This window comes from Oncorhynchus clarkii, chromosome 6, assembly GCF_045791955.1.
Source record: "Oncorhynchus clarkii lewisi isolate Uvic-CL-2024 chromosome 6, UVic_Ocla_1.0, whole genome shotgun sequence".
NCBI classification, from domain to species: Eukaryota; Metazoa; Chordata; class Actinopteri; order Salmoniformes; family Salmonidae; genus Oncorhynchus; species Oncorhynchus clarkii.
Window position 1 is genome coordinate 87,550,487 of NC_092152.1, and position 20,588 is coordinate 87,571,074.

Sequence of the window (20,588 nt, forward strand, 5' to 3'; positions counted from 1 at the left end):
TTACCCAACACGTCGACCCTGTTACCCAACACGTCGACCCTGTTACCCAACACGTCAACCCTGTTACCCAACACGTCGACCCTGTTACCCAACACGTCGACCCTGTTACCCAACACGTCAACCCTGTTACCCAACACGTCAACCCTGTTATCCAACACGTCAACCCTGTTACCCAACACGTCAACGTTCCACACAACAACAAGCTTCCATTTCCCCTCCCTGTTCCACACAACAACAAGCTTCCATTTCCCCTCCCTGTTCCACACAACAACAAGCTTCCATTTCCCCTCCCTGTTCCACACAACAACAAGCTTCCATTTCCCCTCCCTGTTCCACACAACAACAAGCTTCCATTTCCCCTCCCTGTTCCACACAACAACAAGCTTCCATTGCCCCTCCCTGTTCCACACAACAACAAGCTTCCATTTCCCCTCCCTGTTCCACACAACAACAAGCTTCCATTTCCCCTCCCTGTTCCACACAACAACAAGCTTCCATTTCCCCTCCCTGTTCCACACAAAAACAAGCTTCCATTTCCCCTCCCTGTTCCACACAACAACAAGCTTCCATTTCCCCTCCCTGTTCCACACAACAACAAGCTTCCATTTCCCCTCCCGGTTCCACACAACAACAAGCTTCCATTTCCCCTCCCTGTTCCACACAACAACAAGCTTCCATTTCCCCTCCCGGTTCCACACAACAACAAGCTTCCATTTCCCCTCCCTGTTCCACACAACAACAAGCTTCCATTGCCCCTCCCTGTTCCACACAACAACAAGCTTCCATTTACCCTCCCTGTTCCACACAACAACAAGCTTCCATTTCCCAAAATGCGATTCATGGCTGATTTAAAGATTAAATGTTGGCTGAGATCCCTGTTACTTTATTTGGCACTTAATAGGCACTTACTATAGTCATTTTTTTTAATTCAACCCCTTGAGATGGGAAACGTTGTTTTTTTAATTCAGTTTAACATTATTTTTGACAGAATGTTAAACTGAGGGGAAATCAATAGTTCCACATCTCAAACCTAATTGGTGGAACGCCCCACCTCTCTTCTCCCAACGTGTGTCTGTCTGTGGGCGAGAGACTCAGGGCAGAGCTCACATTGATCATGTTTACAATAGCATGATAGCCACACAACAAAAAGCCCCACGCCATCACCTTTTGTGAGAACATATTCCATGCTAAAAGACCCATTGTTCTGATTCAACACAGAAGATAACGTAGGGTCATTCTGAGTTGGAAATACATGGCAAACCTTAAATAAACAATAATTGGCAACATTAAAACAAGAAGAAACTAAACAGTATAAAACACAGAGAATGACAGACGTTACCACTGCATCAGAATGGTTTACAAGTGTAACATTGGTAAGAAGTGGAGTTCTCAGATCACAATGTGGAGGTCAATGACAGACTGGAATAATAACAGTCATCAGGTCCACCAGACGTCCCTGTAGATGCACACACACACACACACACACACACACACACACACACACACACACACACACACACACACACACACACACACACACACACACACACACACACACACACACACACATGCACTCACGCGCGCACGATACATACACACACACACAAAACCTATTCTGTGAAAGTACATTGTTCCATTTCCTGTCTGCCTAGTTGAATGTTTTGACGTTGGTTTCCTGTCCGACTAGTTGAATGTTTTGACGTTGGTTTCCTGTCTGACTAGCTGAATGTATTGACGTTGGTTTCCTGTCCGACTAGCTGAATGTATTGACGTTGGTTTCCTGTCCGACTAGCTGAATGTATTGACGTTGGTTTCCTGTCCGACTAGCTGAATGTATTGACAACGGTTTCCTGTCTGACTAGCTGAATGTATTGACGTCGGTTTCCTGTCTGACTAGCTGAATGTATTGACGTTGGTTTCCTGTCTGACTAGCTGAATGTATTGACGTTGGTTTCCTGTCCGACTAGCTGAATGTATTGACAACGGTTTCCTGTCTGACTAGCTGAATGTATTGACGTTGGTTTCCTGTCTGACTAGCTGAATGTATTGACGTTGGTTTCCTGTCTGACTAGCTGAATGTATTGACGTTGGTTTCCTGTCCGACTAGCTGAATGTATTGACAACGGTTTCCTGTCTGACTAGCTGAATGTATTGACGTTGGTTTGGTTTCGCTCACATCTGTGATGTTTGAGTTGTATGATGGTTTCAAAACAAACAAGGTGAAACATTACAGAATGGAGACCAAACACTGAATCAAAGGTCTTTGTCACACCTGTCTATTTCACTGGCTGAGGATACCATGGGCCCGTTCTAAGTGGCTCCCTATTCCCTATGGGCTCTGGTCAAAAGTAGTGCACTATATTGGGAATAGGGTGCCGTTTGAGACACCGTCCATATGTATAACACTGCCACAAGCCCAGGCACCAGCTGCACTGTTCCCATCATTCTCATCCTCTGACATTTAAACACTGTGAAATACACACTTCCTCTCATTCATGTCTCACGGGACAGAAACCAATCCATTAGTGCAAATATACACAGCAAACAGGGTACAGGTTAGTATTTAAAAGGCAGGAAGACATATTTCAGAAGGTTATGGATTAAAGGGGCATTCTGTAAGTATAATTTCAGGTCAAAGTGATACCCCTTTTAAAAAAGAAACTTTACATCGTCATAACACAAACTGCCTCTCTCAAGTCTACACCCATCCGGAAAATGATTATGATCGTTGAGAAAATTTGAATATTTTTTTATTTTAATAAACTAGGCAAGTGGGGGTGTCAGTCAATCTATTGATCCATCAAATTGATCTCGATCAATCGAATCAAACTTGATCGATTGATCTTGATGAATCAATCAATTGTTCGAACGAAGGAGCAGAAGTCTTCTCACTCACTCATTCATTCATTCATCAATATAAACAATTAACAACAACAAAAACATCAACATATAGCATTACTGTCCCAGACAGTTGGGACATTCATTATGCAGTAAAGAATGTCCCCTGTACAGCAGGCCTGGGTCATTGACGTCAGCGGATCCCATGCTACACGCTACAGCAGAGCAGAGAGATCAATGGGGCCATTGTCCTGTGCTCCCTGTTCCCTACAGCGGCCCTACAGTCCCTGGGCATGTCCCAAATGGCACACTATTCCCTACAAAGTGCACTACTTTTGCGCAGGGCCCTATTAGAGATCAGTCTTTCTACTATTCTACCATATGGGTCCTGGTTAAAAAGTAGTGCACTACATAGGGGGAAGGGTGGCATTATGAACGTATTCCCTATGACAGTGGATGAGTGTGTAGTTAATAACAGCATTAGCTCGGTGGCCCTGCAACAGCAGTTATTAATGGCATTAGCTCGGTGGCCCTGTGACAGTGGACGACTGTTGCTGATGGCAGGAGATCACAGGGGAATGGGGCTGTAATGGTAGAATGACTACTGATCTTCTGTAATGGAGGTCTGAACAGAGCCGGGAGTTTTAGACAGACATCAAAGTCGTCCGGGTGAATCTGAATCGTGAATCTCACAGTCCTTTCTTTCATTCATAACATCATCAATTAATTTTTGAACGTCAGGTTGTTTTATGAATGAATTAAACAACGTTGTTATTTTGTGAATAATTTCTGACATTTTTTCATATGTAAAATTAAATATATATATTAATTAAGAGCATTATAAGCTACTAACTATGTTGTTACGTAATGCCAAATAAAAATGTGATTCACATTTTTTTTTTTTATAAAAAGAAATCTTCACATTTTCAAACAGTCCCTTTTATATTTTCCAACGGGGCTATACATTTGGGTGAGGTCTTTTTCTCGCCTGAGTAGCCTCGTTTCACTGCCAAAAATAAAATGAAACCATCTAGTGTTCAACAAACTAACAACACTATGTCAAATACAGGTAGCCTTGTCAAATAATTAACATCCAATCACATTAACCGTTACTCTCGCGGGAATTCCCCTAATGGTCCGTATGAAGCCAAACATAGCTGCAGCTCATTCCGTTTATTTGAAAATTGATAAATGTTTTTTTTTAAAGTAAGGCTTGCGTCCATAGAGACACATACCAGCTCTACTGGTAGTGCAGTACTACACCTGCACCTGTCGACAACACAAGTTGTTCTGCTTCCACGAGCACATCCAATGCAAGCATCAGTAATTCTACATTTGTTGTTAGCCCAGCTAGCATCAGTAATTCTACATTTGTTGTTAGCCCAGCTAGCATCAGTAATTCTACATGTGTTGTTAGCCCAGCTAGCATCAGTAATTCTACATTTGTTGCTAGCATCAGTAATTCTACATTTGTTGTTAGCCCAGCTAGCATCAGTAATTCTACATTTGTTGTTAGCCCAGCTAGCATCAGTAATTCTACATTTGTTGTTAGCCCAGCTAGCATCAGTAATTCTACATTTGTTGTTAGCCCAGCTAGCATCAGTAATTCTACATTTTGTTGTTAGCCCAGCTAGCATCAGTAATTCTACATTTTGTTGTTAGCCCAGCTAGCATCAGTAATTCTACATTTTGTTGTTAGCCCAGCTAGCATGGACACTGACAGTTGTGAATCTGATGCAGCTGAAGAGCTACCCTTTCCCTTACCCGGGAAAGCACCGAACAACAGACAGGGACGTTGGACCAGCGGAGAGGCGCAAATATGACGAGAACTACATTGATTTGGGGTTCACTTATAATGGGAGTAGTGCTTTTCCTCAGAAACACAGTGTTTATATGTAAAAACGTACTATCTCGCAACTCAATGAAACCTTTACTCTTGAGCAGACATTTAGAAACAAATCGTGCCAATTTGAAAAATAAGCCCCAGGAGTTTTTTTGAGCGAGAAGTAAGATTACTTTTGAGTAGTAAGACGTATAAAAGCAACAGATACCATTAATAAGAAGGGTCTAGAAGTGTCTTAAATGGTGAGCTACCGTGTGGCTAGGACAGGCAAGCCCCATACTATTGTGGAGGACTTCATTATTCCTGCTGCCACGGATATGGCTGGGGGAATGCTGGGGGAAAAAGCCAAAAAAACTATACAGTCAATGTCTTTATCAAACAACACTGTTTCACAACGCATCAGTGACATGGCAGGAGATGTTTGGAAACAATTACTGCTTCACATACAAGCCAGTGAATTATATGCGTTACAGCTGGATGAGTCAAACACAGCTCCTGGTATATGTCTGTTACGTTTATATGGGGTCAATTAAAGAAAACATCCTCTTCTGCAAACCACTGGAAACCAGGACAACAGGAGAGGATATTTTTTAAGTACTGGACAGCTTTGTGACATCAAATGGACTTTGGTGGTCAAGATGTGTTGGTATCTGTACTAACGCAAAAGCCATGACAGGGAGACATAGTGGAGTGGTAACGCGCGTGCAAGCAGTTGCTCCCGACGACACTTGGGTACACTGCAGCATTCAGCGAGAGGCTCTTACTGCCAAGGAAATGCCTGACAGCTTAAAATATGTTTTGGACACTACAGTGAAAATGGTTCACTTTGTTAAAGCCCTGATCTCTCGTGTATTTTCTGCACTATGCGGTGATATGGGCAGCGACCATGTAACACTTTAAAACATACAGAGGTGCGCTGGTTATCAACGTTCTTTTGAATTGAGAGACAAGCTTAAAGGTTTCTTTACAGACCATCATTTTCACTTGTCTGACAGCTTGCACGATGACGAGTTTCTCACACGACTGGCCTATCTAGGAGTAGTTTTTTCCCGTCTGAATGATCTGAATCTAGGATTACAGGGGACACTCCGCAACTATATTCAATGAGCGTGACAACGCACAGGCCTTTCCATCATTGTATGATGTATCCTGCTTTGGCAAATCGCGCTGATGCCCTTAGCAACCACGTACCTATGTGAAAGTGGATTCTCTGCTCTCACTAGCGTGAAACTAAATACAGGCACAGACTGTGTGTGGGAAATGATTTAAGACTGAGACTCTCTCCAACCCAAGCGCTGTCTCAGGTCTTATACCTGACCCTTTATCTCAGGTCCACCAGAGACATCTAGTGGTGAGAGGAGAGCATTACAACACACAACACAGCATCAAACTGAAAAAACTGGATGTGGGAACTCCACTCGGGCGTTTCTTTCATGCCTGCTAAATTAGGTTAAGGGGAAGGTGTTGTGGGAGATGAGTAGTTGGTAGATTTAGCCTATTAAGCCAATGACTATGTGCTTTTCCAGGTCTTCCTGTATTGTCTGACCTGTTGGTACACCAGACTCTTGGCACATTTGGGCAGAAGTGTCTAGAAACAAGATTAACCTAACCCTGGCTCTGGCCCTAAACCTTACCGTTACCCTGGCTCTGGCCCTAACCCTAACCGTTACCCTGGCTCTGGCCCTAAACCTTACCGTTTATACCAGGTCCAAATATCTAAGTTTCAAGTTGTATGTGTCACATGACATGCACCAGTAGACCTACAGCTTTAACTTGCCATCCCCCAACAGCAGTATTCAATAACAAAACAGAGGAAGTTATATACAGGGTCAGGGCCTGTAGCACATTTACAATGTGATACTGGAGTATTGAGGTAGATATGTACATGTAGACAGGGATACTGGAGTATTGAGGTAGATATGTACATGTAGACAGGGATACTGGAGTATTGAGGTAGATATGTACATGTAGACAGGGATACTGGAGTATTGAGGTAGATATGTACATGTAGACAGGGATACTGGAGTATTGAGGTAGATATGTACATGTAGACAGGGATACTGGAGTATTGAGGTAGATATGTACATGTAGACAGGGATACTGGAGTGTTGAGGTAGATATGTACATGTAGACAGGGATACTGGAGTGTTGAGGTAGATATGTACATGTAGACAGGGATACTGGAGTGTTGAGGTAGATATGTACATGTAGACAGGGATACTGGACTATTGAGGTAGATATGTACATGTAGACAGGGATACTGGAGTGTTGAGGTAGATATGTACATGTAGACAGGGATACTGGAGTGTTGAGGTAGATATGTACATGTAGACAGGGATACTGGAGTGTTGAGGTAGATATGTACATGTAGACAGGGATACTGGAGTATTGAGGTAGATATGAACACGTAGACAGGGATACTGGAGTGTTGAGGTAGATATGTACATGTAGACAGGGATACTGAAGTATTGAGGTAGATATGTACATGTAGACAGGGATACTGGAGTGTTGAGGTAGATATGTACATGTAGACAGGGATACTGGAGTGTTGAGGTAGATATGTACATGTAGACAGGGATACTGGAGTATTGAGGTAGATATGTACATGTAGACAGGGATACTGGAGTGTTGAGGTAGATATGTACATGTAGACAGGGATACTGGAGTGTTGAGGTAGATATGTACATGTAGACAGGGATACTGGAGTGTTGAGGTAGATATGTACATGTAGACAGGGATACTGGAGTGTTGAGGTAGATATGTACATGTAGACAGGGATACTGGAGTGTTGAGGTAGATATGTACATGTAGACAGGGATACTGGAGTATTGAGGTAGATATGTACATGTAGACAGGGATACTGGAGTGTTGAGGTAGATATGTACATGTAGACAGGGATACTGGAGTGTTGAGGTAGATATGTACATGTAGACAGGGATACTGGAGTGTTGAGGTAGATATGTACATGTAGACAGGGATACTGGAGTATTGAGGTAGATATGTACATGTAGACAGGGATACTGGAGTGTTGAGGTAGATATGTACATGTAGACAGGGATTAGGAGAAAGTGACTGGTTGCAGGATTAATTAATATTAATATGGCAGCAGCATGAGTGGTGTGTGTGTGTGTGTGTGTGGGTGATAGTGTGTGTCAGTGTGTCATGATACGCAGAAAAGGGCTGTAGTAAAGTGACTGATAGCAGGAGTATATAAATACTTGTCGTAGTTGGGTTGGAGCACGAAAGACAGCAGACATACAGTACGGCACCATAACCACCAGGGACATCTAGGGGTGGGAGGAGAGCATTACAACCCAACATTATTTTACCTTAACCTTCATCTCGGTTCAATCAGAACTAAAATCTTACATAGTTGGGTCAGATGGTCGATTAAATTCTGGGAACAAACGTGTTAGAAATGGAGATTTACGGATTGAGAAGTCTCCACCCTCGCAAAAGGAAACTGTAAGGCAAAGCCCCTCCCCTTCTGATAATTTTACCTGTATTTATCACACATGGGCTAGAAATCCCCACCCCCAGTTTAAGCACCGCCTTTGCCCAATCCTGATTCGTCCAAATAACCCGTGAGGAAGACCCAAGCACAGGAACTAATGCTGCCGATTATCTCACACATCCCATAGCCTGATGACAGACCCGCGGTACCATTTACCCTCCTTGTGTCTCTAAAACTGTGTAGAATTATTAGTTCAGTCAGCAACAGTAAACACAACACATTTTTTGGGTCAGAAAAACCCATGAGAATAAGTACTTTGGTTTCCTTTTCTAGTTTATTATCATACCAATACATACATATATACATGCATATATACATACATATATACATGCATACATATATACATACATACATACATACATACATATATACATACATATATACATACATATATACATACATACATACATACATACATACATACATACATACATACGTACATACATACATATATACATGCATATATACATACATATATACATGCATATATACATACATATATACATACATATATACATACATACATACATACATACATATATACATACATACATACATACATACATACGTACATACATACATACATACATACATACATACATATATATATACATACATATATACATACATACATATATATACATACATACATACATACATATATACATACATACATACATACATACATACATACATACATACATACATACATACATACATACATACATACATACATACATACATACATGTAGCTTCCAAAGTAAGATAATATTGTGGAAACTCTACAAAAACACACAGATTATGAACTGCAAATACATGAGTTAAATATTTCAATATATAGACGATAACATCACAACACTGGTAAAATGAGACCTCTAAATATGTAGTTTGTTAAAATCTGAATTTCACACCACTCCTTGTTTCTCACCAATAAATCCATGAAGGAGTAGTACTCAACATGCCTTTTCTCTCAAGCACTTCATATCCACCACTGACAGTGTTTGTATGCTAGTATCAGGGTCGGGTAAATTCGAATTCAAGTCTGTTAATTTGTTAAATAAACTGAAATTCAAATTCAGTATCTATTTTCAAAGATTTTTCAATGATCTGAAAAATAAAATATATTAATTTCAAATATTTTTCAATTTTAGTTTTAAAAAATCACTTCCTGAATTGACCCAAACCCTGCTTGGTATGTTTAGTTTTAGGAAGATTGTTATGATGTGTTAAAATTGATCCTAATAAATAAATACTTTCAACTTTATTATTTAAATTGGAAATATAGATTACATTTTAAATGTTATAAAAAAAATTGACAATTTATTTAAAACAATATGTTATTTCATTAGCGGTAAAGCTTGCTATCTTATTGAATTACCAAATCACTAGTAACAGAGGAAGTTCCTCATCTCCTCACAGTCCCTGATTCCCCAAAGCTCTCCCTCTCTGGCCAGGGTCCCACAGCGGAGGTGTTGGGCGGGGCAGTGGGGCAGCCTCCCCCCGGTCCAGGCCTCGTACTCCAGGGGGTCTCCATTCACCCACAACCAGAAACCACTGAAAAAGTGTAGACCGGTCCACACATGGTCCGTCTGGGCCCCCTTTGAATTCATAATTCTCTGGACGAGGAGCTGCTCATTCTCAGACAGCAGGCTGGTGAGGTCAGTGTAGTGTTTCCTGCAGTGCTCCAGAGCCTCCTCCCACGTCTTGTTTTTCTGAACCAGGACCACGTTCATATCAAAGCACCAGAAAGGGTTTCTTTGTTGGCACAAGCTGTCAGCCATCTCACCCTTTATCACACCGACACAGTCCTGGTTGACAATAAGATGGTTTGGCAGGCCTTTACTCCAGAACCTGAATGTTGAGTTCCACCCTCCAGACCACTTCCACTCTGTTGAGTCATTGGTATCTCTGTACAGACCGATCCAAGTCAAACCAATCCAGTTGAATTCAGAAGTTAAGACGTTGGAGAACAGCTCTGCTTCCTCCTGGTTGGTAATGAAGGCCAGGTCAATGTATTTCTCTCTGCAGTACTGCTGAGCTTCTTGCCAGGTCAGCTGTTTATCCACATAGTAGAACTGTTTGGTAAGACCAGAGACTACTGTAAACAGAGCAGTGATGAGGAGCCCAGTGGAGCTGCTCTTCCTCTGCATGATGTCCCAGTACTCAGTCAGTGTGGAGTGGAGTTGACTCTGCTGCTGCTCTTATGATCACCAACTACCGGGCGCTTCCTTGGCTCACCTCTACATACAAAGCAAACCAATCAGAGAGGCTTCATTAACTCACCTGTACACCCAACCCACCAATGAGAACACTTCCCTAACTCACCTGTAAACACTGGCCCTTCTGCTGCCACTACCCACATCGTTTTTCTCTCTCTCTCTCTCTCTCTCTCTCTCTCTCTCTCTCTCTCTCTCAAACATTCACTTTCTCCCCCTTCTCACTCACTCTGTCTCTTTCTCTCCCTCCCTCTCTTACTGGGTGGAAGGCTCATTTGATTTCCATCATTGGGTGTCCCCCCAATAGAATGGCCCAATGGGGTCGATGCAAAACGAGCGTGCCCACTCACCCCCCCCCCCCCCTTCTCTTTCTTTCTCTCTCTCTCTCTAGGTCACTTTCCTTCCCTCTACAGTCCTTCGTTAGGTAAATCTCCTCACTGCCTCTCAGTCAAATGTTTCCAGCCATGCAAAGACCCTGGGTTGCTCTAGGTATGTCTGGGTTGGGCTGGTCTGGGTGGGTCTGGTCTAGGTTTGTCTGGGTTGGTCTGGGTTGAGCAGCAGAAGAACAGAGAGGATGGTCCCCAGTTAAATCCCCCAGGTCATGGATCAGAGTGACTGTATTGTTTGATTTGAGCTCACCCGTACAACCAGCCCACCAATCAGAGAGACTTCCTCAGCTCACTTGTACACCCAGCCCACCAATCAGAGAGACTTCCTCAGCTCACTTATACACCCAGCCCACATATCAGAGAGGCTTTGTTTAACAGTGGCAAGTTTTCATGGATCCCAAATAATATATCTTTCATCTCTCTGTGTTTCATAATTTTTCTTCAATTTGCAAGAGGCTGTATGTATCTCATCATAGAAAGCATCCGAGCGAGTAAAACAGCTCCCCCCTTCTGTATGTGTAGCCCATCTATCTGATGCTCTATGGTCCAAAAATAGGATGATATTGTTGGAGCATTGAATGCAAGGGAAGCCAGTGAGCATTTGGCCTCCCTTGATAAAAATAAATAAATACAATAATAGCCAATCAGTGTTGAGCTAAACTGAGTGAGCTCAACTGTGAATGGTCCTGGCACACCAAAACAAAGTGCCAGACCAATCACATCACATCAAGCCAAGCATCATTGAAATATATATATTTTGTTGCATCTCGTTGTGTTGTTGTACTCCGGTGGCTAGCTAGCTGATAAAATGGTCCCTTCCATGGACGGAGAAAAGGATTTGGACATGTGGTTTTACTTAATCATCCATACTGGCCTGAGAAGATGAAGATGTAGTTAGATGCATTTTAGCCAGGTAGCCTAGGACAACAAAAACTAAAGAGTGTACTGTATGACAGAGTGGTAGACCATTTCAGCAACATGTAAGAGAGGAGGATGGCATTTCTTTACAAGTAGGGTGAGTCAACATGTTACGCACACGCAAACAGAAATCAGTGCCATGGAAAGCCACATGATATTTAGCTTATGTTGATTGGACTAAAGTGTTTTTGGAATCTTTTAGTTGCCACTGTTTTAGACTAAACTTGTTGAAGTTGAAATGTTGCTGGAATAGTGGAGGCAGTCCATGTTTTCTTTGTGACTTGCGGTAAGCTCATTCCTTTGACGATAAAGGCGACTCCGACCATCACCCCTGGTGAGACAAAACCGCGACTCGTCAGTGAAGAGCACTTTTTGTCAGTCCTGTCTGGTCCAGCGACGGTGGGTTTGTGCCCATAGGCGACGTTGTTGCCGGTGATGTCTGGTGAGGACCTGCCTTACAACAGGCCCTCAGTCCACCCTCTCTCAGCCTATTGCGGACAGTCTGAGCACTGATGGAGGGATTGTGCGTTCCCGGTGTAACTCGGGCAGTTGTTGTTGCCATCCTGTACCTGTGTCACACCCTGACCTTAGAGATCTTTTTATGTCTCTATTTGGTTTAGTCAGGATGTGATTTGGGGTGGGTATTCTATGTTCTATTATTTGTATTTCTATGTTTTGGCCGGGTAGGGTTCTCAATTAGGGACAGATGTCTATCGTTGTCTCTGATTGAGAACCATACTTAGGTAGCCCTTTTCCCACCTGTCTTTGTGGGAAGTTGACTTTGTTTATGGCACATAGCCTTTAGCTTCACAGTTTATTTTGTAGTGTTTATAGTTTTATTCGGCGTCTTTTCTAAATAAAAGAATATGTACGCTCACCACGCTGTCCAGTTCTTTCAACAGCCATGACAACCTGTCCCGCAGGTGTGATGTTCGGATGTATTGTTCCTGTGCAGGCGTTGTGACCCGTGGTCTGCCAATGCGAGGACGATCAGATATCCGTCCTGTCTCCCTGTAGCGATGTCTTAGGCGTCTCACAGTACGGACATTGCAATTTGTGGCCCTAGCCACATCTGCAGTTCTCATGCCTCCTTGCAGCATGCCTAAGGCACGTTCACGCAGATGATCAGGGACCTGGGGCATCTTTCTTTTGGTGTTTTTCAGAGTCAGTAGAAAGGCCACTTTAGTGTCCTAAGTTTTCATAACTGTGACCTTAATTGCCTACCGTCTGTAGGCTGTTAGTGTCTTAACGACCGTTCCACAGGTGCATGTTCATTCATTGTTTATGGTTCATTGAACAAGCATAGGTTACAGTGTTTAAACCCTTCACAATGAAGATCTGTGAAGTTATTTGGATTTTTAAGAATTATCTTTAAAAGACAGGGTCCTGAAAAATGGACGTTTCATCGTTCGCTGAGATTACATCACTGACAGATCAAGTAAACACAATACGACAACAGGCCTGAAGAGTGAATAAAGACGATGATCCATGACCTTGGGGAATTAACTTGGGGACATCTTCCCTGCTGTGCTGCTGCCCAACCCAGGCTTGGCTGTAAAAAGGTCTGAAGGGTTTTTACATGGCTGAAAAAACATTTGACTGAGATGCAGAGAGGAGATTTACCTAACAAAGAAATGTAGAGGGAAGGGAAGTGACCCTTGATGAAAATGAAAACGTGTCAGTTTGTCACTTTCACAAGGTTGGAGTAATAACATGTTCAACTACTTAAGACATTGTCTCGAATCATCTACGCTGAACAAAAATATAAACGCAACATGCAACAATTTCAACGATTTTACTGAGTTACAGTTCATATAAGGAAATCAATGTCAATTCATTAATAGGGCCCTAGTCTATGGATTTCACCTGACTGGGCAGGGGTGCAGCAATGGGTTAGCCTGGGAGGGCATAGGCCCACTCACTTGGGATACTGGCCCACCCACTGGGGATCAAGGCGCAGCCAATCAGAATGATTTTTTCCCCACAAAAGGGCTTTATTATAGACAGAAATACTCCTCAGTTTCATCAGCTGTCCGGGTGGCTGGTTTCAGTTGATCCCGCAGGTAAAGAAGCCGGATGTTGGTGGCTGATTGGCTGTGCAATCAGAGAAAGCATTTCTTGTACTTTGATCTGAATGTGATCCTGGTACAGATGAACAAGATGTGGGAGGAGGCTCTGGATCACTGCAGGAAGCACTACACTGACCTCACCAGCCTGCTGTTTGAGAATGAGCAGCTCCTCGTCCAGAGAATAAGGGATTCAAAGGGGGCCCAGACGGACCATGTGTGGACCGGTCTACGCTTTTTCAGTGGCTTCTGTCTGTGGGTGAACCGGGACCCCTGGAGAACCAGGCCTGGACTGGGAGGAGGTTGGCTCAGACTGCCCCACCCAACACCTCCGCTGTGGGACACTGGCCAGAGAGGGAGAGCATTGGGGAACCAGGGACTGTGAGGAGAGGAGGAACTTCCTTTGTTACTAGTGAATTGGTAATTCAATGTATTTCTCCTATTAGAATAACATAGGACACTATGTTATGTTTGTCAATTTTTTTTTTTTTAAGTTAACATGAATTTGTTTGAAAGCCAAAGATGTTGTTACATAAATAATGATTAATGGAGAAGACAGCACAGCAGGCACCCGGGTTGTGAAGGAGTGGATGAGATATTTATTAATATACTAGCAGTGATGGAACTTAAAGGGATACTTTGAGATTTTGGCAATGAGGCCCTTTATGAACTCGTGGATAAATCAAAATCAAATGTATTTATATAGCCCTTCGTACTGCTGTACAGAATCCCAGCCTGAAACCCCAAACAGCAAGCAATGCAGGTGTTGAAGCACGGTGGCTAGGAAAAACTCCATAGAAAGGCCAAAACCTAGAGAGGAACCAGGCTTATGTGGGGTGGCCAGTCCTCTTCTGGTTGTGCCGGGTGGAGATTATAACAGGACATGGCCAAGATGTTCAAATGTTCATAAATGACCAGCATGGTCAAATAATAGGTCTGGGACAGGTAGCACGTCCGGTGAACAGGTCAGGGTTCCATAGCCTCAGGCAGAACAGTTGAAACTGGAGCAGCAGCATATTTATACCATATTTATCTTTCTGTGTCCAGTATGAAGGAAAGTTAGAGGTAGTTTCGTGACCCAAAGCTAACTAGCTTTAGAGCAATGACTGCTAGCAGATACTAGTAGACTTCCAGTCGTTGCGATAACGCTAAAATCCTGAAGTATCCCTTTAATGATTCTGTGCTCTACAAAAGCTGTTGTGTTGCAACAATAATAAAACGGAGGAATAAGCAGATTATGTCCTTTTTTTTGTCGATCTTTCTTGCCTAGTTTACCAGGCTATTATTAGCCTACTGGAAAGGAATGTGCAAATAGACAAATCAGAAAATCCACTACAGACAGCACTTTGACAGCACGGGAGCTCGCATGCAAACCATAATGCAAACCCGCAGCTCTGCAGTGCATCGACTGCGCAGGGTGTAGAGAACACTCCCTCTTGTTCAACCAAGATCCCAGACACCATTTTATTTTGTTGAATGTCACACATATAATATATTCCTCTATTTTATGGTGTTCTGACTTATTAACCGGTGGGATATCAATAAAATAAGTATTGTAAACATATTATCTGTAATGTCCAGCGAACCTAGTGCCCGAAATCAGGCGTTTTAGTCTTAAGATGTATAAATTCCGTAAATGTAACTGCAAAAGGGACTCCAGAGTGGCGCAGTGATCTAAGGCACTGCATCGCAGTGCTAGCTGTGCCACTAGAGATCCTGGTTCGAGTCCAGACTCTGTGCAGCTGGCAGCGACCAGGAGACTCATGGGGCAGTGCACAATTGGCCCAGTGTCGTCAAGGTTAGGGGAGGGTTTGTCCCGCAAGGATGTACTTGTCCCATTGCACACTAGCAACTCCTGTGGTGGGCTGGGTGCAGTGTACACTGACATGGTCACCAGGTGTATGGTGTTTCCTCTGACACATTGGTTAAGAAGCAGTGTGGCTTGGCTGGGTTGTGTTTCGGGGGACGCTTGACCTTCGCCTCTCCCGAGTCTGTACGGGAGTTGCACCGATGGAACAAGAATGTAACTACCAATTGGAAGTCTACTGGTATCTGCTAGCAGTCATTGCTCTAAAGCTAGCTTTACCCCTTTTTTGGATAAAAAAAACAATCATTTCAACTGCAAGGCACTTGTCGGTAGTTTTGAAAAACTGCAAACAGGAAATCATAAGATTGATTGACCTCCTGGGGTCAACTTCTGGGGGAAGTGGAAGCAACTTTTGTTTTTTTACAACTGAAAGAGATCCAACTTCCACATCCAACGGGGCAAAATAAAGTACCCTACTTCTCTCTATTTTTTTATTTAAAAAATATATAGATATATTTAACCTTTATTTAACTAGGCAAGTCAGTTAAGAACAAATTATTATTTACAATGACGGCCTAGGAACAGTGGGTTAACTGCCATGTTCAGGGGCAGAACGACAGATTTGTACCTTGTCGGTTACTGGCCCAACGCTCTAACCACAAGGCTACCTGCCCCCCCTCTAACCACTAGGCTACCTGCCTCCCCTCTAACCACTAGGCTACCTGCCTCCCCTCTAACCACTAGGCTACCTGCCTCCCCTCTAACCACTAGGCTACCTGCCTCCCCTCTAGGCTACCTGCCCCCCCTCTAACCACTAGGCTACCTGCCTCCCCTCTAACCACTAGTCCTCTATCAGTATCTTAAGAAAACAAGCACACCTGGATTTTTACAAAGTGGCCGAAATGCCACGTCCACTTATGTTAGTACTGTAACGACCCTGAGTTAATAAGCGCGGATATCGACTCTGTCGGTCGAGCATGCTTTTGCGGCACAGTAAATAGCGCGCTGGACTTCTGGCTAGAAGGTCAACGGTTCGAGACCTGCTCCCTGCTGTTTCAGTACAGTAAATTCATAACAACCTAACCATTACGAAACTTCTAATCGATCAAATAGGCCTCACGTAGCAACGGTTGTTGTTTAGAAAAATCGGGTTGATTCTAGCAGTGGTGTGTTCTACATGGTTGATAAAGTTTTGCCATTTTGAGTTCTTCCGGGAATCAGGAGTCAGCTGACTAGGGCTCGTCACTAGTTACCACAGCCACACAGTCATAAACCCCGCCTGTTTCTAAAATATATATTCTTCAAATGTGATTATAAACCTAACCGTAACCACACTGCGAACCATACGCCTAAACCTAACCCAAAATTAAGCCCCCAAAACACATTTCTTTTAAAAAATACAATTTTACGACATAGCCAATTTTTACTTTGTGGCTGTGGTAACTATCGGAAAACACTAGAAAAAACTGAACAAGACAACAGTGCAACGTTATGGTAAGTTGTATAATTTCCTCTTTTCAAACGTATTCACTTGCTATCTCTTCATTGCAATAACTGTTGGAGGTTATTCGCCGTTATAGTTACGGTTATAACGTCTTTGTCGTTACCTAGCTAAACATCCATAAGCTGACAGAGCCTGTTCGAGTAAACAACTACAGTGAAAGCTAGCTAGCCTAGTTTAGCTACTAAGCTAGCTATCCTGCTAACAAACTAACTTGACAGATGGGGGGTTGGCTAGCTACTGCACTTCCTGATAAAACATTACTTAGGAAGCTACCTGGCTTGCTAACTTAAAGTTTTGCGAACGTACTAGCTAGTAGCAAGTCCAATGTCACATATATTATATTTACAATTTCGTCAAAGAAATTGTCTGTGGTTTCGTTTCTTGGAAGCCTTGCTAAATGCACAGTTCATGTTTACATCTTGCTTGGATGCATTACTCCAGCTGAACTGCCAAAGGTAATCCATACGTAACGTTACACTGGAAATTGACCCCCAGGTACACAAATCACAATACAGTACTTTGCTTGGCCATTCAGAGAACAACCGCTTACTAACAAAAACGTCAAAACCCTATTGGACATGGTTCTACACTGAACAAAAATATAAAGGCAACATGCAACTTTTTTTTATTTTTCTGAGTTACAGTTCATTTAAGGAAATCAATCAATTTCAATAAACTAGACGTGTCTGTAGGCAGCCCGGTACCAGCCTGACTAGACGTGTCTGTAGGCAGCCCCGGTACCAGCCTGACTAGACGTGTCTGTAGGCAGCCCGGTACCAGTCTGACTAGACGTGTCTGTAGGCAGCCCGGTACCAGCCTGACTAGACGTGTCTGTAGGCAGCCCGGTACCAGCCTGAATAGACGTGTCTGTAGGCAGCCCGGTACCAGCCTGAATAGACGTGTCTGTAGGCAGCCCGGTACCAGCCTGAATAGACGTGTCTGTAGGCAGCCCGGTACCAGCCTGAATAGACGTGTCTGTAGGCAGCCCGGTACCAGCCTGACTAGACGTGTCTGTAGGCAGCCCGGTACCAGCCTGACTAGACGTGTCTGTAGGCAGCCCGGTACCAGCCTCACTAGACGTGTCTGTAGGCAGCCCGGTACCAGCCTGACTAGACGTGTCTGTAGGCAGCCCGGTACCAGCCTGACTAGACGTGTCTGTAGGCAGCCCGGTACCAGCCTGACTAGACGTGTCTGTAGGCAGCCCGGTACCAGCCTGACTAGACGTGTCTGTAGGCAGCCCGGTACCAGTTTAAACATGAATGGAAGTACTTTAGTTAAAAAAAAATATATATATATATATATAAAAATACGTGGTTAAATATTTGTTAAACAAATCCTAAAAAGTCCTCATCTTTCTTACTTCTCTCAGATATAGGACAGCCACTTCAAAACATACGTCCATTTGATGATCCCTCACCGACTTTATCACAGTTGCAACTGACAGTATTTTTCAGTTCCAACCCATTTCTGGCGGCCTTCCTCCTTAAGTTTCCAAAAACCACAAGCGATGCATGTTAACGTTCAGACCGAACGTCTGGCCTCTTAAAGTCCCCTGGAAGAAGATGCCTCATCAATCGGTGCTAAAGGTCGTTGGCCTCTATGAATGGGGCAGGCAAGGGGTTAATAATAATAATACTAAAAGCTATTTGATTCAATTGTTTTGTCTTTCCAGAGCGGTGAGGACTGGAATATGTGAACATTGTATACTGCTGGTGATATATAACCCACCATTGAAGATGCCTGCGGTGTCCCGCGGGGCGAAGGACTTGTACCTCTCTACTAACCTGGGGGACCTCAACAAGAAAGCTGAAGTCAAGCCTGACAAAATCAACACCAGGAGGTAAGCTGTTGTTCTGGCATGGATGTCATTTAAATGGTCCTGGTACCAGACACTGGCTGGACAGAACAGGCCTGTTACCAGGACCATACAGACACTGGCTGGACACAACAGGCCTGTTACCAGGACCATACAGACACTGGTCTTGGTAACAGGCCTGTGTTCAATTCTCCAGCTATGTTCCAGCTATGCTCTATTGTGTGTTCCAGCTATGTCCCGTTGTGTGTTCCAGCTATGTCCCGTTGTGTGTTCCAGCTATGTCCCGTTGTGTGTTCCAGCTATGTCCTATTGTGTGTTCCAGCTAAGTGTATGGTAAATGTTCTATTGTGTGTTCCAGCTATGTTCTATTGTGTGTTCCAGCTAAGTGTATGGTAAATGTTCTATTGTGTGTTCCAGCTATGTTCTATTGTGTGTTCCAGCTAAGTGTATGGTAAATGTTCTGTTGTGAGTTCCAGCTATGTCCTATTGTGTGTTCCAGCTATGTTCTGTTGTGTGTTCCAGCTATGTCCAGAGTGTATGGTAAATGTTCTGTTGTGTGTTCCAGCTATGTCCAGAGTGTATGGTAAATGTTCTGTTGTGGGTTCCAGCTATGCTCTGTTGTGTGTTCCAGCTATGTGTATGGTAAATGTTCTGTTGTGAGTTCCAGCTATGTCCTATTGTGTGTTCCAGCTATGTTCTGTTGTGTGTTCCAGCTATGTCCAGAGTGTATGGTAAATGTTCTGTTGTGTGTTCCAGCTATGTTCTGTTGTGTGTTCCAGCTATGTCCAGAGTGTATGGTAAATGTTCTGTTGTGTTTTCCAGCTATGTCCAGAGTGTATGGTAAATGTTCTGTTGTGTGTTCCAGCTATGTCCAGAGTGTATGGTAAATGTTCTATTGTGTGTTCCAGCTATGTCCAGAGTGTATGGTAAATGTTCTGTTGTGTGTTCCAGCTATGTCCAGAGTGTATGGTAAATGTTCTGTTGTGTGTTCCAGCTATGTCCAGAGTGTATGGTAAATGTTCTGTTGTGGGTTCCAGCTATGTTCTGTTGTGTGTTCCAGCTATGTTCTATTGTGTGTTCCAGCTATGTTCTATTGTGTGTTCCAGCTATGTGTATGGTAAATGTTCTGTTGTGAGTTCCAGCTATGTGTATGGTAAATGTTCTGTTGTGAGTTCCAGCTATGTTCTGTTGTGTGTTCCAGCTATGTTCTGTTGTGTGTTCCAGCTATGTTCTATTGTGTGTTCCAGCTATGTTCTATTGTGTGTTCCAGCTATGTGTATGGTAAATGTTCTGTTGTGAGTTCCAGCTATGTCCTATTGTGTGTTCCAGCTATGTTCTGTTGTGTGTTCCAGCTATGTCCAGAGTGTATGGTAAATGTTCTGTTGTGTGTTCCAGCTATGTCCAGAGTGTATGGTAAATGTTCTGTTCTGTGTTCCAGCTATGTCCAGAGTGTATGGTAAATGTTCTGTTGTGTGTTCCAGCTATGTCCAGAGTGTATGGTAAATGTTCTGTTGTGTGTTCCAGCTATGTTCTATTGTGTGTTCCAGCTATGTTCTATTGTGTGTTCCAGCTATGTGTATGGTAAATGTTCTGTTGTGAGTTCCAGCTATGTGTATGGTAAATGTTCTGTTGTGAGTTCCAGCTATGTTCTGTTGTGTGTTCCAGCTATGTTCTGTT

The 20,588-nt window shown here is 43.2% G+C and overlaps 1 protein-coding gene across 3 annotated transcripts in view; it reads left to right on the forward strand.

The window, feature by feature from the left end:
- The first annotated feature begins 16,887 nt into the window (after positions 1–16,887).
- Positions 16,888–20,588, forward strand: part of LOC139411766 (ubiquitin carboxyl-terminal hydrolase 8-like) — a 33,368-nt gene continuing 29,667 nt past the window's right edge. Inside the window, exons 1-2 of one of the 3 annotated variants that reach the window (XM_071158496.1) lie at positions 16,888–17,085; positions 18,768–18,935. In XM_071158496.1, the coding sequence (XP_071014597.1) occupies positions 18,832–18,935 (104 nt within the window). In that variant the 5' untranslated portion in view covers positions 16,888–17,085; positions 18,768–18,831. Of the gene's footprint in view, positions 17,086–18,492; positions 18,936–20,588 lie in introns of those variants that run through there. The other 2 variants (XM_071158493.1, XM_071158494.1) reach the window with 2 other exon arrangements.